The sequence below is a fragment of the Melopsittacus undulatus genome, chromosome 12 (assembly GCF_012275295.1).
Source record: "Melopsittacus undulatus isolate bMelUnd1 chromosome 12, bMelUnd1.mat.Z, whole genome shotgun sequence".
Classification (NCBI taxonomy): Eukaryota; Metazoa; Chordata; class Aves; order Psittaciformes; family Psittaculidae; genus Melopsittacus; species Melopsittacus undulatus.
The window spans coordinates 9,908,413-9,933,622 of NC_047538.1; the positions used below are offsets into that span (position 1 = coordinate 9,908,413).

Here is a 25,210-nt window from a genome sequence, read left to right on the forward strand (position 1 = left end):
AATAGGATGGTGGTGTCAATCAGCAATATCTATTTATCTCCAAGACAAACACTTTCTTGTAAGATTACCTGAGTCACAGCATGGCATATTTCACATCATCTATAACATGTCCATCAGGAAAATGCCATAGCCCGGCAAGCAGGGAGGTCTGTACACAGTCCAGGGCAGCTTTTGGTGCTGGAGCTGGAAGAACACAACCCCAGTGCTCCAGGCAGGCCTTGAGAGACCTTGACAAAGAGAATGGCTGCATGTGACCAGGACAGTGAACCAGCAGTGTGGCCATGGCTTTGGCATGGTGAGGTAGCGTGCTGTTGCAGGGGGTACAAATCTGCCTTTATTTAAACAGACATCCCAGTGCTCCCTGAAGAGCAGCACAGAAAGATCCTAAAGTTGTCCGCAAGGAGCAGGAGACAGGATGAAGGAATCCATGGGCAGGAGTGAGGAGATGCTCCTCCAGCAAGCCCTGCAGGGCCAGGCTGGTGAGGGGAACACAGCCACAGTGTTACCCAATACATGGAGATAGTTTTACCTTGGACATTGCTGCAGTTATACCTTGGCCACAGCAGTGACATGACGCTGGACACAATGGTGGTCTCTCCTCAGCCATGGTGGCGGGTCACCTCACACCGTGCTGGTGTCAGCCATGGCGCCTGGGTCACCTCACACCGTGCTGGTGTCAGCCATGGCGCCTGGGTCACCTCACACCGTGATGGCGTCAGCCATGGCGCCTGGGTCACCTCACACAGTGATGGTGTCAGCCATGGCGGCCGGGTCACCTCACACCGTGCTGGTGTCAGCCATGGCGCCTGGGTCACCTCACACCGTGTTGGTGTCAGCCATGGCAGCGGGGTCACCTCACACCGTGCTGGTGTCAGCCATGGCAGCGGGGTCACCTCACACCCTGGTGCTCTCACCTCAGCCATGGCAGCGGTGTCGCCTCGGCCATCGCCACGCCGTTACCCCGAGCAGGGCAGCAGCCACCTTGGAGTCACCTCACACGCCATGCCGGGGTTACATCAGCCGCCGCGGGGGTACCCTGGCCGCAATGGCGGCGGCATTATCGCGGGTGCCACCTCAGGCATGCATGTACTAACGTGCAGCCATGGCGGTAGAGGTACCTCACACACCCTGTGAGCCCAGGGCGGGCGGTCACAAACCATCCAGCTCCCTGCAGCCTGCCTGGGACACCGGGCCGGCCCCGGTCTCCTGCTGCCGGGGCACAAAGCGTTTGGAGCAAGTGGAGACCCCGTCATGGGGGCTGGCACCGCCTGTCGTGGGGGTAGGAACTTTGCAGACGCTCCCTGGGCTCCAGCGCTGCCCTTAACCAGGCGAGGCGGCGCGCTCCCCTCCGCGGCACTTGGCGGACGCTCCCTAGCGCCTACAAAGGGAACGGGAGGCCCCTCTCTACGCTTTTTCAGGCGCTGGCACTTGGCAGACGCTCCCCGGGCCGTTCCTCCGCCGGAAGCGGGAGACGCTCCCTAACCCCTCCCGCGGGGGGTCGCGCAGGTAAACATCCAAGATGGCGGCGGCGGAGGGCTCGGAGCCGGCAGCGGGGCCGGGGGTGCCGCGGGGCCCGGCGGAGGCGGACGGTGACAGGATGGGCCTGACGGACCTGCCGGGGGAGCTGCTGGAGCTCATCCTCTGCTGCGACGTGCTGGGAGCCGCCGACATCGGGCGGGTGTCCTGCACCTGCCGCCGGCTGCGGGAGGCGTGCCAGCCCCGCGGCAAGGTGTGGCGGGAGCGCTTCCGCCTCAGGTAGGCCCCGCGGCCTGGTGAGGGGGGCAGCGGGGCCGGGCCGCACCGGAGCGGTTCTAAGGTCCCTCAGCACCCGGGGTGATGGAACCTAACTGCCTGCGTCACCCCATCCCTATCCCTTCTCCCTTCCCAGCTCCATAAGGTGCATGCTGAGCCCAGCATGGGTTGGACGAGCTCGGTGCTTTTATGGTGGCATCTAACGGGTGTCCTTCCCGAGCAGGAGCTGTTGCAGGGCTGCTTCACCTCCTCGGTCTCATGGGGTGGGACCTGACTGAGACACTCAGAAGAGATCTGGCCTTGCAGCCCTTTCCACATCTGGACACTTGGGCTACCTGCAGTCCCCACATCCAGCCTGGGGTCTGGCACTGGTTTGGGTGTAGGGCCACACACACACTGGTGGTGTTGATGGGCCTCCCAGGCCCCACTAGCCGCTAACAGCTTCCAGAACAACTGCCAAGGCTTGTCCTATTGCAGGACTGATGTTTTACAGCAGTAGTGCTTATTTGTAGTGCCTTTGGGAGAGCTGTTTTCACAGAAACCAAATCCTTTGGATTGACTTTTGCTGCTCATGGGTTTAGTTTCCCCCAAAGGTGGTTATAGGGTGCCTGATGGGGGCATAGTTGGGTTATAATTGGTGAAGCTGTTAACACTTTAGCTGGGCGTAAAGCTTGAGTGTTGTATGGCTTATGCTACATTGGTTTCAGCAGTCCTAGAAACACCACTCCTTCACTAGGGCTGCCAACCTATCTAGAATAGGGCATGCTCATATGCTACCTGGTTTTGCCTGTGTTTTGGCATGGGGAAAGTAGCAATATTGCTTTTCTTAATTGCCACTTGGCTTCCAAAATAGCTCAAACGAGAGAATTGTTCTCTTTTCATGGGTGAAAAAGGCTATTGAACCATTACAGCTTCCCCGGTTCACTGAGCTGTGGCCAGATCCTGTCACCAATTTAGTGCCTCTAATTTCTGAAGTGAACCTGAAATGTTACAAATGGGTGAGATCCAGCAGCTGAAATGGAGTGTGGTAGGTGATTAGCACATGCTGCTGTCCTCCTCTGGCTTTGATAATAGAACTTTTGGCAGGAGTTTGCCCGTTGACCTTGTCGTCCTGGCTGGATTCCATCGTGAGTAATTGCACTTCATCTTCCTTCCTAACATTTTCCATATCATTTCAACCCCAGAAATTACTCCTTCTCATCCTAAAATAAATGATTGTAATTGTTATTACGATGTGGCTACATTTCAGCAGCAGGTGAATGGCTGGGGAGCCATCAGCAGAGAGGTTGTTATGTAGTGGGAAGTTATTTGGTTAGTCTTTGACTTTCTATTGTACCTGCAATTGCAGTGGAGTTTTATGATTAACTGGTAGTAAAATATTCTCCATGTGTGGATGGACTTAACTGTGGGGTTGGGTCAGTTGGTAATGATTTTTGTACAGAAGTAGTGTTTTTTTTAATGGTTTAAGTGGCCTTTTCTCGTTAAAAAATAAATACATGTAGATGCATGAAACTATATATATGCATATGTATATGTTAAAAATATGAAAAGAACCTAAGGCAATCCATGTAGTTAAAGGAAAATGTTTTGTAAAAACCTGTTAATATTAACAGAATCCCAGTATGTGACATAATCATCCCTATAAATTACAAGAGGCCTTTTTCTCAGGTTTCTTCCATGTGCACTGATTCTTCTTTATGATCTTGGTATGTTCAGAGCAGTTCTGGGTATTGCTGTGCTGGTGTTATATTGCACTAGGTGCTGGCTCTGATTGCCCCCAAAACATTACCTGAAATTAGGTTTTCAATTGAACCTTGAAGCACTGCTTAGTAAACTGTGGAATGTGTTTCAGCTTTTGCACTTTTGGACTCATTTAAAACAGGTACAACTTTCCCCTACAAGGAAGGGGTGTGTGTCTGGGGAGGGAGTGGGGGTCATAATTATTTGTTGTATTAAGAATGAACAGCAAAAGCATTTTGCTCTCACAATTTGACTTCAGAATTCTGGTTTCCTCCAGTAGATGTTGCCACCAGCAAGGGCAATGGAGGGAGCTCTGTTTTGTGCATCCCTTTAATTAAACCCACAAGGCAGGAGGAAAAGCACAGACAATGAATTCTCATTCTGTTAGATGACAAGTTAGTTTACATGGGATACTGCTTCAGAATGACAGACTTTGTTATTTATTATAAAACACTGCCTCTTGTCTGCCAATGTGATACCTGTGTTCATCTTGCAAAGCTCTAGAGGACGTATCAAAAGTGTATAGGATATTTAGGTATTGAAATACCTACAGTCTGACCTTTTGAAGTTTTCCTGCTGATAGGCTTCAGGAGACCTTAATTTTAAGTAACCATTAGGTAATCAACAAAATTAGTTGGGTTTATGCTTTGGTGCTTGAGTCATTGGCTTAATTTATACAATTACATTTAAAGTTGTGCTGCGTCTTGGCAGTGTTCCAGCTCTTCACATCACGTGCTTACAATAAGTAATGCTTCACAGTTTTGGAGGTTCTTGGTTATGTGGAAATACTGATTAATGTATTCACTTATGTCTTCTTGTGTAGATGGCCATCGCTGCTGAAATACTACAGTCACACAGATGGTGTTAGCTGGCTTGAAGAATACAAAGCACGGCACAATGCTGGCCTGGAAGCCCAGAGAATTGTAGCTTCATTCTCCAAAAGGTTCTTTTCAGAACATGTAAGTCATCTTGTATAAATATGTGCAACAGCCCAGATACTTGTTTAGTATTTTTTATTAGTTTGTCTTCCCTTTCTCTTCACATCTTTTCAACTGTGCCATCAGAAATTTTGTTTTTCTTCACTTTGTGTGAAAATGCTTCATCACCAGCCAAAAAGGGAAGGAGTTCAAAATGCAGAGGTGCATAGATTCCAAAGCATACTCTGCATATCACATTCAGCTGCTGCTGCAGCTTTAAAAGCTCTTTGCTCATTGCTGTGTGTTCAAACCTGGCTCTGGGAACTTCTGAAGGACCAATAGTTTATTGACACATACCACAGCCTATCTCTGCGGTGAGTTTATCTCACTGCAGGCCTTGTGCAAGAATGTGTCCTGCGAGTTGTCAGAAGTCATTTGAAAACCCAACCAAGCACAGGTTCACTGAATTGGAGATACACATAAGATCTAGGGTGCTTGTGCTGCTCCATACACCCACTGTAGGAGCCCTGAATACTGTAGTAGTTAGTTCAGATTGTTGTAAGGTGCTACTGTGAGGCTCTCAGTGGATCCTTGTAATGAATCCATAGACTAGAGACTATAAATACTCAGTGAGCTGGACACATAAATTTAAAAACCTAGAAAAAAAGCTTGCTTTTGAGACCTCATATGAAATTACATTCTTTTGAGAAGAATCTGCTGTGCTTTGCATAATTCACTGTCTGTTTTGGCAGGTTCCCTGTGATGGGTTCAGTGACATTGAGACTCTTGGGTGCCCAAGTCACTTTTTTGAGGATGAGCTGATGTGTATCCTGAACATGGAAGGAAGGTAAGAGAGTGAGGGATTAGGAATGGAAGGGATTTTTCTCCTTTCAGTGGCTCAAGGAGAACACCACTGTGGTGGATGCCTGACCTCAGCTTCTGTCCTCCTTTTAACTCTTATAAAACATTTCCAGGCCTACCCAGACTGGGACGTAGTGCTGTGAGTTTAGTTTCAGAACAAATGTAATATTTCCAGGAGAAACCATGAAGGCTGTTCTACAAGGAGTTCCTCTGGCTTTGTGTTTCTGTTGTTTGTTTCCTTGTCAGTTCATGACATCTCTTGAGACAATGTTCCGTGCACCCTTTTCTCTGTAATAGTTTTGGCTTAAGGACATCCTCGCATTCCTTTTTTTTATTTAAATCTGGATTAGTTTGCTGAAGTCATTTGCAGATGAGGACACAGAACAGGAGGGAAGCAGGAATACTTAGTGAGAAGCATGAACCCCTGTGTCATGAAACTACAGCATCTTTTTTTTTGCCTCTAGTTGCTTTTCTTGGCTATAGTAGGTCAGTACAGTCTTTGTCTGCAAATAAGCAACTGAGTTGAATTCAGCCATTGCAGAATTTGCAGCTCTATAAATTATTCACACAGGTGAAATGCCAAGCAGGTAAATAAAACTTCTGGCTTGCATCTGCCTGGGTATTTTCGTCACCATGGTTAACACTGGGCAAGATCAGTCACTGCTTTACTTGAAGCCTTTTCCGCTGGTAGTGTATAAACCATGCTGATTTTACTGTGATACGAAGCAGCAATAGATTGCTCTTGATGCAGTCTATTAGCTGTGGTTAAAGGGCCTGTTAGTAGAGCTTGGAAGAACATAACTGGAATGACAATCATCTCATTTTTTGACTTTTCACATCCATTTTATTCTCTGTTTGAACTGGGACTAAACATCTCTCATTTGACAACTGGTTAAAAAGCCTTTGAGCCTTTGCACTGACCAAATGCCTCCCCATAAAGCAGAATTGATGCTAATTACACCCTGATTAAACTGTAGTTATTGTCATTCAGGAGCGTTAGGCTAAATCATTTCCCTGGAATATATCCCACTAAAGCAGTTGTCCCTATCAAGCATCCCAATTTATTGGAAAGAAGATAGTGTTATGATTGTTCTGTGCAGAAGTACGGAGAAGGCTGATCTGACCTGCAGTCTGGAGGAGAGGAAATGTAAGCAGGGACAGAGGGTGATTTCTGAAGAAGGAAACTGGTCTTGTTTTAAACACAGCAGGGGCAGAGCATGGACATCAGTAGAATTCTCCCTTTGGGTTTTTTGGTGGCCAGGGCTTTGTGCCATTCCTAACTACTTGGTGTAAAAGTGCTCAGTGAGGCACTGGGTGGCCCACTGCTATAGACCAGAGCTTTGATGGTGAGAGGATACTTTAAGATTGACTCTGGAGGCATTCAGTCAGAGGGTAATGTTTTATGAATTAAATCAGGACTTTAATCAGATCTTCCTGAGCTGCTTTGGTTAGGATCTGTGTTGTTTCCCATGATACTGTATCCTCTCAAGATTACATACTGGTGATAGGTTAAAAAACAGAGATGATAACAGCAATATTTTACTTACATTGTGCTTTTTTGATGACAATTTTCCTTTTAACATTTGCATTTTTGGTTGACTCTTCACTTGTAACAGTGTTATCAAACTAGTTTAGCAAAGCAATAGTCTGAACTTGTAAACCTGTATTCACTAGAAAAATGAAACCAAATGCTTACCCTTAAAGTGCTTGTTTAGGGCAGTACTGCTTTCTATATTTAAACGTGCAGGAAAGGTCTCACCTGGAAGTACTATGCAAAGAAAATCCTCTACTTCCTACGGCAACAGAACATACTGAAAAACCTGAAGGAATATCTTCAGCGCCCAACTGATCGGCAGTCGTTTCTGGAGGGTAAGTCTTTGGCATAAATCCCATGTAGAGCACCTAATGGCAGCTTTCCATCATTGTTCTTTTACTTGGAAAGAGCCTTCCTTGCTTATATTTCAGCTAGCCCTTAGACAATGACTGAGAATTGAGTTTGTATTTTTGACGTAGCTGAAATCCTTAAAAGCCTGCAGTGGTTGCACAGTGTTGTATGGGAATGTCAGGGTTACATTATCTTCTGACAGCGCTGTGTGCTTGAATCATAGCCTGTGGACAGATGAGCTGAAAAGCAATGGAGAAAATGTTAAACACTTCTATTTGAGTCTTGAATAATATATTGAAGAAATCAGCAGTAGCTCAGCATCCTTATTAGCTGACATTTCAGAAGCATTTTAACTCTGGCTCATGGCCTGAATAGGGCCCTACAGGACCAAGTGATATGATTTCAAGTCGGCTCCCTCTTATCTCCTTTTCCAAGAGCTTCTCAGATAAAGGCAAGGAGCAACTTGCAGGCAGGGGGAATTGATGCAGCTTGGAGCCTGTGCCTTGTGATTTTTCTCTCGGGAGCTATTTGCTATTGAAGCTGTGCAGTGTAGAGCTGGGGGATGGATGGAAGTCCAGTCAAAGGGTGGGAAGGCACATGCACCTGATATGAGGAAAGAAGAGGCTTTTCTGTTATTCATGTCCTCAGTCTGGTGAATTATTCTCCTCTTCAAGCTTTCTGTGGGGAATATAGTCTCCTGAATGGATCAAAAGCTGCCAGTGTCTGTAGACAGAGTCCCTTACTCCTGATATGTACCTCAAAAATGTCATACTAAAGAGTCTCTATCACCAAAGCTGGTTCTTGTTAGTGGCAATAGAATTTGAAGAGACTGTGGCAGGGAAAGAAGGGAAAGCTAGAAGTAACCTTTTCTGGAAATCACTGAAGCTGTTAATTGTGTGGCTTGATCGTATGGCTCACAGATGCATGCATTTGCTGTGGAGGTACTGTTAAAGCACCAACACATGGTCTTTTGTGAAGTTTCACCTGGTCAGCATGGGGAGCACTCTGGGGGGGCAGGGAAAGAAGATGTTGCCAGGGCCCCTGCTGAAAGGTTTGAATACAGGCTTGTCATGGACATGTTATCAAAGCAGGTGGGAAGCTGGAAGAGCAATTTTGCATCCAGGCAAAATTCTTGCAGATGAATACAGTTGATGCCAAAGGTTAAAAAAGGTGGGGAAGAGCACTGGTGACAAGATGACAAACAAGATTCTGAGAAAGGGCTATTTTTTTCTTGCAGAAGTTTGACAGAGGGGGCTTGGACAGAAGGAAAATTACAATCTCTTCTGTAATAGTGGATTTCTGACATGAAGATGGAGAGCAGGTCTGGAAGAGAAGGATGAATGTAGCAGAAAAGGGAATGATAAGAATGATAGCTATGGAGGATGTGGCAAGAAGAAATCAGAACTGAAGCAATAGTGAAATTGATAGGATTTCAGGCTCTGAATAAAAATTGTTGTTGGTTGGTGGGATGCCAGGAGATGCAGTGTGACCAGAGGGTTGGCTGGTTAAGCCTGGTCTAGCGTCATACCTACTCAGTATATGAATCTATTGCTTTCCCTTCCAGATGGTGGAGAGGAGAATACTGAATTGAATTGGCATTTCTCATGTCAGCTTATTCTTTGCATTTTATGTGACAAATCCAATAAATGACTGCAGATTTTAAAAGGAAAGCTCTTATGTTCTGCTGCAATTGCTTGCTGCATGCCTGGAATTTAGAGCAGGGGAAACTAAGCCAAGAAAAAACTGAAGTCCTGTTTCTTATATAGCTTGTTTTTTGCAGGTGCTGTTTTAATTGATCAGTACTGTAACCCCCTGTCAGATATCTGCTTAAAAAGTGTCCAGGCACAGGTGGATGATATCACAGATAAAGTGCGCAAAGTGCTGCGGACAAGGAACCCGAGGCACCCCAGCTTGGCTTCCAAGGCAGGTACTGTACATAAACACAGGTTTTGCTGCAGAGCATTTCTGTAAGCCTAGATACAGGCAGAGAAGGTGAAGCTCTTGAGTTACTGATGCTTAAAGAGCTGTTGGACTTTATTCCCTGGCAAATGTGTTCTGACATTCACCTGAACCAGCAGTCAGGCAGCAGCCCCAGGGATTCAGTAGCCCAAAGTTGTCAGTCCATCTGATACTATCTAAGCAAAAAGAATTAGGAAGGGAATTCTCTTTTCCTTTTTTTCCCCCATTTGTACCTGAAGACTTAAGTAGTCCTGATATGTATAACTTAGCTGAGGGACTCCCTGGGATTGACCTCTTTTCCTCTGCAAGTCTCAAAGTCAGCAGCAGTAGAAAAGGTAGGTGCTTTAACATCTCCAGAAGTCAGGCAGCATCTTGCTCTTTGGTTTATTAATAAGCACTATTAAGTGTCTGCTGTCTGTCAAATGGATGAATGGGTGGTCTCTCTGTACCTGTTTATCTGGTGTGGCCAACCTGGCACTCTCAAGCAGTGAAAGCACACTTCCTATGCCCAGTGTGACGTGTCTGAGCTGCAGTGCTGTGCTGGCACGGGGTGGTTAGGATCCAGTCCTTCAGCCACAGAAGGAAGCAAGGAATTGATATTGCACAGCTTAGTTGCAGGGTGATCCACTGAGCCAGGTCATGTTGTGAGCAGAGGTCTACAGCACTGCCATGGTAAACTCCAGTCAGTCTCTTCACTATCTGAATTGTCTTGGCATCCTTAGTCCTTGGGCAAAATTCAGATATAAGGTTCATTGCATGAAGGTTAAGTACACTTGTTTTCTCAGTCTTTAGTTCATTCCATGTATTTTTAGGAGAGATCCTGATTCCAGAAGTGGAGCTTCAACGGCAGGTACTTGATGCTATGAACTGTGTCCTATATGAGCAGTTGAAATACAAAGGAAACGAGCTGGATTACTACAACTCCCTGAATTCATACATTCACCAGGTACATGTATACGTTAGGCAAAACCCAGGAGACTACAAAGCTTGAGACATCCATTTATGGTGTTTATCTGTTTGATATAGTCAGACAAATAATGCTCTGTCAAGTTGGTGTATTTTCATCTGTAAAATCAAGCATTGGGGGTTTCTGTTTTTTAGTACTCCTCATAGTTTTATCATGTTTTTATCCTCAGGTTTTGATCCGCAGGACAGGAATTCCCATCAGCTTGTCTGTGCTGTATTTAACAATTGCCAGGCAGCTGGGAGTCAAACTTGAACCAGTGAACTTCCCTAGCCATTTTCTGCTGCGATGGTGTCAAGGAAAGGAAGGGTGAGTGACTTGCTGAATTTTGAAGTTATGCCCACAGTAATAAAAGCCAAAAAGGATTTTCAAGTCCAGACCTCTACCCGAATATTGTATTATTTTTATCTGTAATTATAACCTATATGGAGAAAAAGGTAAGACCTCTACAAAAGTTTTCTCAGAACTGAACTGTGCTGCTGATAAATGGTAACAGATTTCCTGTGTGCAGTAATAGTAACCATGAGGTAATGGGTCTCTTAAGAAAACTATGAAAAGCTGAAAAGAAGAAAAAAGGTGCTGATTTCATTTAACCTTCCATAGAGAACAGATGCTGCAGGCCACTGCTGCTGTTCTGGACATTCATTTAATTCTCTGAGTCAGTGCAGAACATGTCTTTGACCAGATCATGATCAATTTATAGAACTCTGTGGTTTGTGAATGACATCAGCAGTCCAAGAGACCCTTTTGGCACTGGGCTTCAGACATCATATGCGTACACTGTCATAATATAATCTAGCAATAGATACAGCAAACCTGAAGGAAAGAACTGGCATGATGGATTGAAATGTCCCTGTAGTTGTTCTGTCTCTGCCCATATATGTTTATCTGAAGCAGCTAAGAGGAGAAAGTACCAGGTAATCTCTTATTAGGAGAGAGCTGTGGTAAGAATGAGACTTGCTGACAAACAAGCTTCGAAGTGCTGAGAGCAGCACAGAAATAGGAAATCTTGCTGGATCATGAGACTCATCATCACAATTTAGCTCCCTTTTTGTGTCCTTAGAAGCACTGATATCTTTGACTACACCTACATTGATGCCTTTGGGAAGGGGAAGCAGCTGACAGTGAAGGAGTGCGAGTACCTTATTGGCCACCATGTGACAGAAGAATTCTACGGAGTGGTGACTTCAAAAGAGGTCTTGCAGCGGATGGTGGGGAATCTTTTAAACCTTGGCAAGCGGTGAGTTGATCATTAGGCCTGTCAGGCCTCTGGAAAAAAGGGCCTAGAGTGTTCTGTCTGCATATGTGATACTTCTTCCTCGCAGGATGTGAGTGCTTTAGAAAGATGTCAGTCACCCCAGGGGATTTTAAATTCTGTATGTCATCCATTCTCTAGTTGCTTTTAATCACCTGCAGTCGTATTGTGTGGAAATAAGAATATTTAATAAACCTAGTTCTCATCAAGGAAATGGACAGATCTCTTTTTGCTTTGTGAAAAGCTGATAGGTACTGTCCACCACTAAGACCTTCATTATGACCTGGTAAGCACAACCCACATGCTCAAATGGGCAATTTTAGAGATATATTTGGTTTGTATGTTTGTAACAAACATATGGGTTTGTTTTCAGGTGCCCCTGATAATCACATAGTCAGAAATCACAGAGTGAAAGAATTGCTTTAGGGGTAATTCAGGTAGGGGAGCAAAAACAGATTTCAAAAGGAAATGGCTCGGAGAGCTAATTATGTATATAGGATTATTTGACCAAGTAGAATATCAATGAATTGGGAGAATAGATTCCAATGGGAAATCGTGTTGTAGCATTTTTCCTGCTGAGCAGGCTGTTGGTTGCTATGAGTGATGGTCTGTGCTGGAGTCATTCTTACTGAATGAGCATGCCTGTACCTGTAGCATCATTTTTGGTGACTATCTATGTACATCAGAGCACTGGGGATAGGGGTTAAAGAGCTAGCCTTACAACTCAGTTTCTCTTTTGCTGGCAGAGAAAGCACTGATCAGTCTTACCAACTCTTGAGAGACTCGTTGGATCTATACCTGGCCATGTATCCGGACAATGTGCAACATCTAATGCTCCAGGCTAGGTTATACTTCCACCTGGGAATCTGGCCAGAAAAGGTACCCTGCCACTTGGTTGTATGTTTTCTGATAGACTAAGTACTATTAACACTAGTCTATTGATTTTTTTTGGACTACGTCAGCTTGCATTACAGTCTACCACAAGTTGTTTCTGTGATAAATACAATTGAATGAGTTATCACATTTCAGAGAATCAATTTCTACTCTGTGAAGCAGGAAAAGGAGAAAGATGCTTGCTTGCTTGCCCTAGAGGAAACTTGTGAGCAGCATCAAGTCTGAGTCATAATTTATGACTTACTGCCCAAACCTGACAGCTTATCTTGCAACCAGTGCTATGGACTTTAGCTGTAAGTTATAAGAGCATTCTGATTTATGCCTGGATTGTGGTAGTGGTGGTAAAACTCTTGCTGGGCTCATATAAAAGCAATTACCTGATTAAAAATCTTACAGGAAGTTATCTTTTGAAAATACAACCAGAGCTATTCTCTGAAACCTTAGCCACACAGTCAGTGGCTAGTGTGAAAAAGCAACTTAATATTCTTGTCCTTAAGATTCTTTCTTAATACCACCTTTACCTTAGCAACTTGAGTGCTGCTGTTTTGTGAATGTGGGAGAGAAGGTGCTGAGACTTACAAGTTGTCCAAGTTGTCTAAATCATCTCTGTGCCTTTCACTGAATTAAGACCCAGGGAAAAAGTATATAACTGAAAGTGTCATTTCTTTAGTGTGCCACTACAGCAAAGAGGTTTCCCCTAGTGAAAACTCCTTGTACTGCTTTAATGAAGCTCACACACATGGACAATGCCTGTGCCATTTCCAAAAGTGAAGTTTGGGTGAGGAGGCAGAGTTACTGGCTGGACAGCTGAGCAGAAGATAAAGCTTTTTCCACCAAGGACACTGAAGTTCGGGATTGCTGGAGAAGCTGCCTTCTTTTTGAAATACAAACTGTGCTAATCCCGCCCTTGCCTTCTTACAGCAACAAGTTTTAGGATCACCACATTAAAACCAGCACAAAGACATTGTGTACAGAAGGGACTCACTAAGCTGAAATAGCAACTGTAGGTATATAGAGGACAGCTATGTGAAACACTGCAAGATCTTCCTTCCCCTTTCTGGCACTCAGTGATGTGTTTGTAAAAGCAAGGCTTTACCTGCTTGCTTTTTGCTGCCCCTCAGAGCAGATAATACAACACTCATGGCTGAGTTTTCATGTGATTTCTCTGCAGCACATTGCCAGATGCACTGAAAATGTGCAAATTTGGACTTTGCAATACTGTATCCAGTCATTTCAGGCTATTGGGTAGGGTTTTAGCCAACCAGAGAGAATGCTCTGTGTCTGACAGAAAATATCAGATTTAATAGGGGTCTGCTGGATTTATGGCGAGTGGTACAAAATCTTAAAAGTCAAGCCAAGCTGCACAGAATGTTGTCCTAAATGTTAGCAAATAACAGTAAATTAAATAGCCAAGAATCTGGCAGCTATTCCACTGTCAGTGTCAGGCCTTCCCCTTTCTGTAGGATTTTCCAAGATTCTCTCATTCTTCTCAAGATGCCAGCCAAAGAATTAAGGTGGCCAAGAAGCCTGCACTGTGCTGCTTCTTCTCATGCCTTATTACTCACCTGTTCTTTCTCTGAATCAAGTTTTTTTTCATCTCTTGGCTGATGTTCATGCTCAACAGGCTGAGATTTCTATTCTGCTGCTGCTGCTCTGAACTTAGAATGACCAAAACTTAACTTGTGTGATCAAGGAGACAGTCCCTTTGCCAGGTGCTAGAATGTGTCAGCTTTTGCCAACTGTGGCAGCACTTGAGGTGTTTGATGTTGGGACAGACATATTTGTCTTTTCCCAACCTGTTTAGACAATAGTTTTATTAAGAACAAGGAGGAAGAGAAAAAACAAGAGTAAAACTTGTATTTCCTGCCTCTAACAACTTGGCAGTGGATGCTTGACAGTGTGCCAGAGGCTGTTGGTGGGTGGGTTGGTGTTCTGGTTTGCTACTTTGAGAGCACTTTTAAAGTTAGTGTTCTTTAGTCATCCTGAGACAGCAGGTTCTGTGTCTCTTTTTCCCTGCTATGTGGCATAGCATCACGGAGATTCTTTGCCCTTCCTTCTGTGCTGCCCTGTTTTTCTTCTGTCAGGCTCCCACAGACATGCTGAGGAACTCTTTTAAATTAAAATGCTTTTTCCCAAGTACAGCAGAAGTCATCTGGAATGACCTTACAGCAGCAGGTCAGGAGAATAGCAGCAGTATTAATGTTCCAGAAACCTTGAAACAGTCTTATCAATGCCCTGTGGTCACAAAATATGACATGACTAGCTTGTATGACTTAGTTTTAAGGAGTTATTGTGCTCAACAGTGCCCTTCCTTGGAAGCAGGGAGCTTTACAATTAGAAAAGGAGAGGACTGCAGTTTCTGCAAGCTATGCAAGTATAAAGAACTACTTGGGAGTGTGTACCTAGAGCAGAGGTTCTTAGTCCTGTGTGGAAAACTTGTTTGGTAGACCTCTAGGCCTGGGCATTTAGACCCAGTGAAGTTGAGTAATATATATATATATATATATATATATATTTAAGTGTTGGGCTGCTCTAGAGACTTGTTCTGAGTCTGGTCTTTTTGGTTTGGTTGCTGAAGGTTCTGGACATCTTGCAGCATATTCAGGCTTTGGACCCGTCCCAGCATGGGGCTGTCGGGTACTTAGTTCAACATACCCTGGAGCACATTGAACGGCGGAAGGAGGAGGTGGGACCTGAGGTGAAGCACCGTTCAGATGAGAAGCACAAAGAGGTCTGCTTTTCCATCGGGCTGATAATGAAACACAAGAGGTGAGCTCTTCAAAACCTTCCCCACATTAGCAGGCTGTAAGGATGAGTGCAGAGGTGTTGGTTCTGACAGTAATGAGATGTGGTTTTATCTGCCAAGGAGATACATGGAATGGAAAATGCCAGTTGCATCTATGCCATGCACCTTGTAGGAAAATGGGAGCAGTTCTGTCCTTTGAGAGCAAGTGTATTCATTGCTGTTTGCTTGCAGAGGTAAAATTTCCACAGCTCAGAGCGCTTGAAGAAACATCAGTAATCAGTTTCTGATGAGGGACCATGGAACAGAATCTACTTCAAAAGAGACTGTAAGATTCCTAAGACAGCTTATGGATCTTTCCCTGTGCTATTATTATCCCCTCTTCCTGCATTGCACAGAGGCTTTGTGTCCCTGTCTGTACTCCTCTGTCAGAGTGACATGCCAGTCCTGTGTTGCTTCAACTACTCTGACTCGACACGTGGAACATATTTAAGGGCATCAGCAGTGACAATTACAATACCTCATGATAAATCACATAAATATGCTAAAATAATGATGGCTTTGGCTCTGGGAGTTCAGTACTGGGATTACCACATCTGTGTGATGGCCACAGAGTCATTGCACAATACAGTAGGATGGTTGATTCTCTCCATGTTGTTTTCTGTTTTCCTGTTTGCTGGCTTAAGAGTCTCTTTCCCATTCTCTTTTTTTTTCTTGTTCACATTTGATTTTCCTTTGTCCTCAGCTGTTTGTTCCTGCCTATCCAGTCACTCCTGGTCATTTCTGCAGGCTTCAAATACACACACAATCTTTTTGTGCCACCTGACAGGAGGTTCCTGTCCTGTTTGTGCTGTATTAGTCTTGAGAGACAAGAGCTGGCTCTGGAGCTCTCACAGTCTTTGGTGTGCTATTTATTTAGATATGGCTACAACTGTGTGATTTACGGATGGGATCCTGCTTGCATGATGGGGCATGAATGGATCCGGAACATGAACGTCCACAGCCTTCCACATGGTCCCCACCAGCCTTTCTACAATGTGCTAGTGGAAGATGGTTCTTGCAGATATGCTGCACAAGGTGAGTAAGTCTCCTGTGTTTACTACCCATTTCAGAAGTACATTAGGAGAAAGAGATGTTTAAGGGATTAACAGTTATAAGTATGAAACTTAAACTGTAAGTTAAGATTGAGGTAGGAAGGAAAATGATTTTGAATCATGGTCTGGTTTTTTTTTTTGCTCTCCATTAATGAATTTTAAGGACCACCCTGGTGTAATCTCCTCTTGCCCAAGAAGTGTGTTTTGGATGTGATTGTTTTTATTGTGTAAACCATGATTGATGCTTTTGAAAGAAGTCCCTCATCTTTTACTGCACTCTGAAGTTCTGTCAGTAGCTCTTGCTCTTTTAAATCATATTGTGCTTTGGGCAGGACTTGAAAATAGGATTTAGTGAGGGAGCAAATAAGCTTTGCTTTTCAAGACATGGTTCTGAGCAGCTGTCATCAAGACACTATGTGCCAAGAGCACAGGTAGCATGGATTTAGTGCCACCTCACATAAAAACAGGACAAAAATTAATGTCTCTGCAACTGCAAAGCAACGGAGAAAGCCCTGTCACTCACTCATCATGCAGTATACCATAAGGAAGGAAATTCTTGTCTGATGGGCAGAATGTGAGGTTAGGACACAGGAGGAAGAGTTGAACTGAGGTTCAAAAGGAAAAATAATAAATCTGTAACTCTGTACACTGTAAACAGAGTGTTCCTTTGCCTCACGTTTGCTCTTCTCTCTCTGATCCAGAGGCATCCCATCCAGCTGGCAGGACAGCTGCACAGCCTGATTGTATTTTGCTAAGAGACGTGGAAGCTGATGGAGTGGAAATGCTGAACAAAATGCAGTTCAGCTCTTTCACTAGGGGTGCTCTCTAGAACGTTCTGATCCCTTATATGTGACCAGGAGGTGTTTTTACAGGGCACTCCTACCTTTGGAGGTGTAAAGTGCAGGTGTTTTCCTTGTGTCCTGGGACTTGCTTTATATTCAGTAGATGAACTGGGGACTGGGAATATTGCAGCTTCTTATGGCTCTTAGTAGGCAGTACTTGACTCTCAGGGTCTTAAAAGACCAAAAATTCTTGATATTACGATACAGAGTCATACAGTCATAGAATGGTTTGGGTTGGAAGTGACCTTAAAGCTCCTCCAGTTCCAATCCTCTCCCACGGGCAGGGACCCCTTCCACTGGAGCAGCTGCTCCAAGCCCCTGTGTCCAACCTGGCCTTGAACACTGCCAGGGATGGGGCAGCCACAGCTTCTCTGGGCACCCTGTGCCAGCGCCTCAGCACCCTAAAAGGGAAGAACTATAGAATAATTTATTCATTATATATAATAAAATATGCATCTTATACTTGTTTATAAGTAATCGAACAAAAAATGTAATACTGACTGATTCCAGAGGACAGTGTATTTTAGCCACGCTGTAGATGACACTGTGGCATGTAACTGGTTTGATACTGCTATTGAAAGGTTCGTCCTTGCTTGCTGAAATCTTGCTGATGACATCCCCTCTAAAACAGATCCTCAGCTCAATTGGGAAGGGTCCGTTTCATAACTTACTGACCTGACTTTGGGGAGGGGGTGATAAGTTTTTACTGAAAGAATCTTAAGTAATGCAGAGTTTTATCTAAGCAGTTCAGAAATAACCTCAAGCTTATTATACATAACTGCATCTCACTTTGAGTCCTTTCTGTATATTTGTAGGTTGAGCGGTAGCTAATTCTAAACCACCTGCTTCATACAGTGAGTTTGGTGTCTACCTGTCCATTCTTGCCTTTTTTGTTTGCTCTGTGGCAGCTCAGGCCAGGCACCTGGCTCAGAACATGCTATTCAGCATGTTTCTCAGGCTCCCCACCTAGTGCCAAACTCAGGCTCTTCTCCCCTGCCAGCTTCTGTTTCATCACAGTGTTTTTCCCTCTGTTCACAGCTCAGTGCTCAGCTGTGCTTCTGCAGAGCATATTGGAGTGTCAGTTGCCTTCTGCAGTGGTGCAGTATACAAACAAGGTAGTTTGCAAGGACTGCATCAGCCCATTGAAGTGTAGGAAGTGCTTGTGCTTTTGGCTGCACACAGACCTACAGTAGCTTCAAAGTGCCTGTATGGATTAATACGACTTTGTGTGTTCTCTGTAGCGCACTGAATAGTTTGAGACATGAATTATTCCTGAATGCATCCCATCTCGTTCCCGCCCTACCTTGCAGATCAGTCAGACTTTGGGACCTCAGCAGCTTTGGTTTCTACCTGTGTGCCTGGCACTGTGGTGGTAGAACTGACATCATTTGGGGACTGCTGCAGGGCACTTGAGCGTGGGATTTAGTGCTGGGCTGCCTCCCAGTCACACTGCTTTATACAAACACTGCAGGAGCAAAGGGGCCCTCAGCTTGAGTTCCCTTTGTGGTTTAATGCCAGTGCTTCTGCACTGCTTACTTTTGTGCTTAGTCAGGTTATCTTGGACAGAGGAGGAAATGGGCTGCTCTGGGAAGGAATCGGTGTGGTGTTCTTAGGGATTTTCTCTTAACTCGGGGAAGTTTGCATTTAGAGAAGTTAATTTTGCTGTGTGAGATATGCTTGAAACCAGGCTGGTGAGTTAGAGCAAGAAGGCACTCAGCTCCTCTGCCAGGACAACCCTGTGCAGTCAGCCTCCCCTTGGAGCAACTGAGAAGGATCTCCTCTAGCAACTGGATCTCTCATGGGGTTTGTGGCAGAGAGCTCACTGTGGCAGCTTCTCCCTGTGCTTACAACCAGGACCTCTGAATGAGTACAGCAGGCCAGCATCCTGCTACTTTAACCTGATGTCAAACAGTGTAGTCTCAGGCATAAAACAGTTTTCATACTGCTAGTAGATGGGGTCAGTATCTCTTAGGAGATAAGGCTCTGGGGCAACTGTAGTGGTGCACTCTGTGTAGTTTCCTGGATTAGCTTTTTGTCTTTAAAGCAGCAAGATGTGGCATTTGTAGAGACAGAAACAAGACTTAAGAGCGGTGCAGGATTTATTGCCTTGCAGTAGGCCATTTTATGAGGTGATAACCCATTGTTTCCTTTCCTAACAGAGAACCTGGAATACAACTCTGAGCCTCGGGAGATCCCTCACCCTGACATTGGCCGCTACTTCTCAGAGTTCACTGGCATTCACTATCTAGCAAATACCGAGCTAGAAATTCGGTACCCAGAGGATCTGGAGCTCACACGTGCCACAGTTCAGAAGATCTACAATTCAGGCAAGGAATGAGTGCAAAAGGCACAGTGAGGACAGAAGCAGCTGGAGTGTAGCTTTACCCTCTTTGCAAAACTTGCATGGAAGGCAAGTTTGGTGACAATCCTTTGGCTTAATGCATTGAAAATTGCATTGAACTTTGTTAACTGGTGCTATAGCATCTTTCTGTTGCCAGCCTGCCCATTCTGGCCCAAAGGCACAGGGACACATTGGTAGTTGAGGCCAAGCTTAAGGATCTTGCAGGGGCAGTCATGTTGGAAAGCGTGTTGTCCTCTGGAAGGATTTGCACATACTACTTGTTCTGTGATTGTCTTGCCTAGAAGGTCAACTCAGTGAGATCCCTGGTGTGGAATATGGAAGAAGTCACTCTTTCAGAGAAGGAAGTTGCTTGTCCTTGCAGTGGTGTGGGTTTTGTTTGGTTGTGTTCTGGGTTTTTTTAATGTTTTAATCTCATGCAGGTGATAGTTTTTAAAGTCTCTTACATTTCACTGTTGTCTCCTCCAGTCTGAATTCTTGGTCAGATTTTGCTCCACCTCTGTAGTCCAATTGTTCATAGAGCTACCATTCCAATTCTGAATATCCTTATGGGCCTGGGAAAGAGCCCTAGCAGCAAAACCAGTAGTAGCTAAGCTTCCAGGGGTGGCCAGAGCACTGGTAATCCTGATGTCCACTTGGCCACCTTGCTGATGACACAAACTTTCCTAATGCTGAAGATGAGCTCCTAGCCCTTTCACTTGCCTGCTAAACATACACAGGCCATGTTCTTGCTTTGTTTTTTGGTCTGTTCATGCTTTATGTCCAGGGCAGGATCTGTGGCACAGCTGTGAGTGCTCCCAGGATGATTTTGAATCTCATGGCGCTGTTTCATGGAAACCTCGAGGTCAGTCTTTCTCCCCTCACTCGGGGAGGGATGGGAAGGAGAATGGAAAGGATGTAACCCAGTGTTTGAAAGTCCTACCACCCATTGCTCTCAGTGTAGTTTTCAACAGCCCCTTGTACCATTAGATTTTCCCAGAGGCTGGTGCATGATAGGGGATGTGATATACCCACTCAATGCCATCCTCTTTGGCCCAAGTGACTAGAAGGTTGTTCCAGAAATGAGTCCCATTGTCTGACTTGATTCTCTCTGGGGTGCTGTGTTGCTACAAGGCTTGTTTCTCAAGGCCCAGGATAGTGTTCCGGGCAGTGGCGTGGGGCAGAGCGTATGTTTCCGGCCATCCAATGATTGCTTCCACCATGGTAAGCACATGGCACTTGCCTTGGGCAGTTGGTGGGAGTGTGATATGATCAATCTGCCAGGCCTCCCCATATTTATATTTCAGCCATTGCCCTCCATACCGAAGAGGCTTTAACCACTTGGCTTGCTTAATTGCAGTGCATGTTTCACACTCATGAATAACCTGGGCAATAGTGTCCATTGTTTAGTCCAGCCCTCGATCAGGAGCCCATCTGTATGTTGCATCTATGCCCTGATGGTCTGAAGTGCGATGGGCCCACTAGGCCAAAAGTAATTCACCTTTATGTTGCCAGTCTTAAGTCCATCTGAGCCACTTCAATCTTAGCAGCTTTATCCACGTGTTGGTTGTTCTGGTGTTCCTCAGTGCCCCAACTCTTGGGTACGTGAGCATTTACGTGGCCTACCTTCACCACCAGGTTCTGCATCCAGGCAGCTATATCTTGCCACAGTGCAGCAGCCCAGATGGGTTTACCTCTGCTCTGCTTCCATTGCTGCAACTACTCCATGGGGCATTTGCCACCATCTGTAGGTCAATATAGAGATAAAGTATTGGGCACTTTTCTCCTTCAGCAATGTCCAAGGCCAGCTGGATGGCTTTCACCTCGGCAAACTGACTCAGTTCACCCTCTCCTGCAGCAGTTTCTGCAGCTTGTCATAGAGGACTCCATACAGCTGCCTTCCATCTCCAACACTTCCAAAGCACCGGAGGGGCCCACTGGACTAGATACTTGCCTATACTCTCCCAGACACCCTGCCACTCATGACTGTCCAGCCTCGGGGAAAATCTCTTTGTATGGGGAGCTTCCACTTGCTGCCATCTCCAATCTGTAGGTATTTATACAATACAGTGGGATTGTGACTGGAAACTGGCCAGCCCTGGAGTCAGCCAGACTGTGTATGAAAGAGAGATGTGAATTCCTGCAGCTCGAGACCTTCTTCTTTTCTTGCCAAAAGAGAATGGATTTTGGGGGAGTACATACTCTGCTGCCCAGAAGGGAAGAGCTTCTGCAGCTCAAGGCACATGAATTTTGACATGACTTAAAGGTCCAGACAAAACCACTGCAGAAAAGGTTTTCCTCTGGGATCAGGTGTTACAGGGGTACAGAGTGACACAGTGTCTGTGCATACATAGAACCTTCATATCTTTGTGGTTTCTGAAGCAATGTCTATAGACTAACTGCAGTTAGTGTTTCTTGTCACTGTCCACTTGCAGTACAGTAGTTATCTCAAAGATGAGAATTAGGTACTGTGCCCCGTAGAGTTAGGTGGATGCTCTATTATAGCACTTCAGGTTTCCCCACATTAAATCCCACAGCCCTCCTCTTAAAAGAATGCTTGAACTGCATGCCATCCTATTGGAATATTAAGCACTGATTAATATGAGAAATAAATGTGGAAAGCCCAGCACTTTTGCCAGTGGAGTGGTGGTGGTGTGCAGGATCTTGGTGCTTTAGGAAGAGCAGCCCTGTGTGGTTAGTGCTGAGGGATGGTGAAGGTGCTGTACTCTAAGTAAATATTTGTGTTTAAAGAAGTCTGTACTGGGATGAACTTGGAGGGAGGGGAGAAGGAAGGGACTAAAGAATTTCAATGGAAGGAGGATGGACCCAGCTGAAAGCCAGGTAGGAGTCATTAGGCAGAATCATAAAATCCATCTGTTGGTGGACCCCAGCCCTCCAACCCTAGTTGAGGGCTGAAAACAGAATCCCAGCAAGGATGCAAGGCTGGGAATGGGACCTTGGAGTCACAAGGTTGATACTGGTAGCCGAGAACAGGCATGCAGGAGCAGGGTTTGGGCTTCCCATTCCCAGCCTCAGCTTTGAGGTTTGCTCTGTAACAGCATAGATATTGGTAAGCTTCCTGAGGCTTTCTACTCCTCTCTGCCATACAGAGGTGACACCTCACCCCCCTCAAGTGCATCAAGAGGATTGCCACATGCTGACTTCACAGGAGTCTTTAGCAAAAGAGGCTGCCTGAATGCTGCATCAACAGAAAGCTACCCAGAGTTGCTCTGAAAACTGGTACTGGACAATGCACATGTAACCCTACTTGTCAACATGCTGTGTGCTTTAGGATGTGGGTCCCATTATACCCATCTTGCTGGGCTCGCTCTAGGTTTGTATTGTGGAAAGAGTCTGAACGAGGAAAGGTGGGAACTGTGCTTCATGAGGTTCTCACAGTCTTCCCTCATCCACAGACTTTAGCCATTTCCAGTTTTGCATGGAGTGCAAGAGGAGAGTGTCACAGTAGAGGGCAGGCACACATGCACAGGGAATGCAGCTCATCCCTTCAGCAATGCTTTCCAGGTCTGCCTGCCTGCTTTGCCACACAGACCATGTCAGTGCCAACACAGCCTTGTACGTGCCAAATTCAGAGGAGACTGGAGGAGTTGCAGTAGGCACCACACAACATCAGCACAGGGTCCCAGTCCAGTTCTGGGATCCAGACAAAACCAAAGGGAATGGTGTGTAAAGGCTTCCCTTTCTGTTCCTGTTTGTTCAGGCATGCCAGCCACCTCCTCCTGTGTTGCTGCTTGTGGGGTAGGCTGTGTTGCATGCTACAGATTGAGCCTTTGGTCTTGACAAGGAGGAATTCCCGTGTAAGTATTTCTTTGCAGCTGTCGGGGACCCCAGCCCAAGCATCCAGTGTGGCCAAGGAAACAGAGCCACAAGGATACCTCTCTATCAGTTCCCATGGGCTGAGCATCCGAGGTCCAGCCTCGGTGACACCTCTTTGGGTTGGTGGAGGTCTCATTAGGTGTTTGCCTGTGTCTCAGGTGGCTCTTCTGTCCCTCCCTCCCTGGCAGCACAGGCATCTTTGCAGTCACTATTTCCCCAGGAAAACAGCAGTGGATCCTGGAAGTTCCTTGTGTCTGTGAGTAATGTCTGGGTCCACGTGGATGTACGTGTGTTGAAGATGGTTCATGTATGTTGTGATCTGTCATGTCTGTGCAGAGCTCATCTGGGGAGAAGGGATACGTTGCTTTCTGGAGAAGGTGGAATTACCCTTTTCTGACTTGACCTGCTACTATCCCACCAGGCAGAAAACCTGGCCAGTACCAAAGTCCTCTGGTCCTGAGTCTCCTGGGGACAGAGGAGTGAATTTCCCACAGCATGGAGCACCATGCAGATGGAGATTGCCTTTCCATCTTCTCTGTTTTCTTTCTGAGTCCTGTGGATGGGACAGCTAGGGTGCTGTCATGTTAAAATGGTTTTCTGGAGGGTGAAGGAAAGATGTATGGAGAGGAGGAATGGGGTTGGGATGGGGTAAGAAGCAGGTAGTAATTGCTGTCTGGATCATAAGGACAATGGCACAGAGAGCTGAGCCAGTGGTGTCACTGGGGTTTGGGACTTGTGAATGTCATACAGGTTGTACATTCCCAGATTTCCTCCAGCAAGGGCTGTGGGCAGCAGCCTCCTGGGGCAGGTTTGTTTTCCCTCCCAGGGCAATGTCTTGCTTTGCTGCTGCTTGTGAGAGGGGCTGAAGAGCTGCTCAAGGTCCTTCACCAGCAACGTGTGTTCCTGGGGGCAAGGGAAGAACAGCTGATGGTGCCCCATCCTCTTGGGATCGATCCTGCCACATGGGGCTGGTGAGGACACACTACAACGTAACCCAACAGCGCCCAGAGCTGAGGCCATGCAGAGAACGCTGCCAGTTTTGTCACCAGCCTCTACAGCAAAACCAGAGGCCCCAAGACCTGCACACCAGCTGTGGAGAGCTGCACCCTCTGGGCTCTTCTGATCCCTCCCAGGCCAACTTCACGCTGGGTTGCTCAGGGAATTGTCCTGCCCCTCAGAGCAGGTTTTGAGCATCCCTGAAGGATGTCACAGCTCCATTGGCCCTGCCTGCCCGGCTTGTGGCTCTTCCCCAACATCAAGACCCTGGGCCTGCCTGTGTCAGCAGGGATGGAGTGGTGCATTCGTTACCCCTCTCTCCTACCCTGCTCCTTTCAGCTGGAGATGCCTGGGCTGGGCATGAAGACACATTCGATGAAGAACTGCAGCCCCAGACCTGAAGGGTGAGGACCCCGGAGCCCCAGGGTCCTCGTGATGCTGCTGCCATCTGGGGCCGTCTCCCCTTTCTCCTTTGTTTATTTTTTACAGAAGCAGGTATTTTGTTTGCTCTGGGGCAGATGGAGGCTGGGAATGATCTCGTTCATTTCCTGTTTCTATTTGGCTTTAAAACAATAAACCACACTGACTTGGTACCTGCTGCCCGTGCCTGCTGTGCTTCCGGAGCTGGCTTGAGCCCACTGCCTTGTCTCTTGTGCGCAGTTCCCTCTTCCCCAGTGCCGGTGGGAGGCTGATGTGTCCCTGCCGGGGTCTGAGCCTCATCTGGCATTGAGGGTGATGCTGACAAGAGCACCGGCTCTGCTGCTACCCTGCACCCCCCTAGGCTCACAGCCTGTCCCGTTCCTCCTTTTGGGCTGTCCTGTGTCTCCATCTATCCCCTTTTCCCTCTTCCCACCCTCCTGCATCCCAAGGATGGGGAAAGTCAAAGGGTTTGGGTGGGCACTGGGTTCCTTCGGGGCATCCTGGGATGGGGAATGGCATGGGCATGGGGGGCACTACCTGCCCTTCTCCTGGGCCATGGTCACGGGTGGGCACAGCCACGGCCTTACAGTGCCACCAGCCCCCAAGGGAGCTGCCCCCACCGCATGCCAGGGGGATCCCATCCGCGCCGGTCCCCAGGCCGTGGAGTGGGGGGGGGGGGGGGGTGGCTGTTACCGCTGGAACCTACCGACAGC

The 25,210-nt window shown here is 46.3% G+C and overlaps 1 protein-coding gene across 3 annotated transcripts; it reads left to right on the plus strand.

Annotated features, from left to right (window-relative positions):
* Positions 1 to 1,538: 1,538 nt before the first annotated feature.
* FBXO21 (F-box protein 21) lies at positions 1,539 to 24,652 on the plus strand. Of its 3 annotated transcripts, XR_004550178.1 has the most exons (13): positions 1,539 to 1,755; positions 4,316 to 4,451; positions 5,162 to 5,256; positions 7,018 to 7,139; positions 8,936 to 9,082; positions 9,927 to 10,060; positions 10,251 to 10,387; positions 11,142 to 11,318; positions 12,080 to 12,212; positions 14,806 to 14,996; positions 15,890 to 16,047; positions 19,066 to 20,109; positions 21,037 to 24,652. XR_004550178.1 is itself a non-coding variant. In XM_034068326.1 (12 exons), exons 1-12 carry the CDS (start codon positions 1,598 to 1,600, stop codon positions 19,242 to 19,244), a joined length of 1,767 nt encoding a protein of 588 aa, XP_033924217.1. In that variant the 5' UTR covers positions 1,539 to 1,597; the 3' UTR covers positions 19,245 to 24,652. The 3 variants fall into 3 exon arrangements, 2 of the variants coding, with proteins under 2 accessions (XP_033924217.1, XP_033924218.1); XM_034068326.1 differs by having other exon boundaries at positions 19,066 to 24,652; XM_034068327.1 differs by lacking the exon at positions 21,037 to 24,652 and having other exon boundaries at positions 9,927 to 9,964; positions 19,066 to 19,383.
* Positions 24,653 to 25,210: the final 558 nt, after the last annotated feature.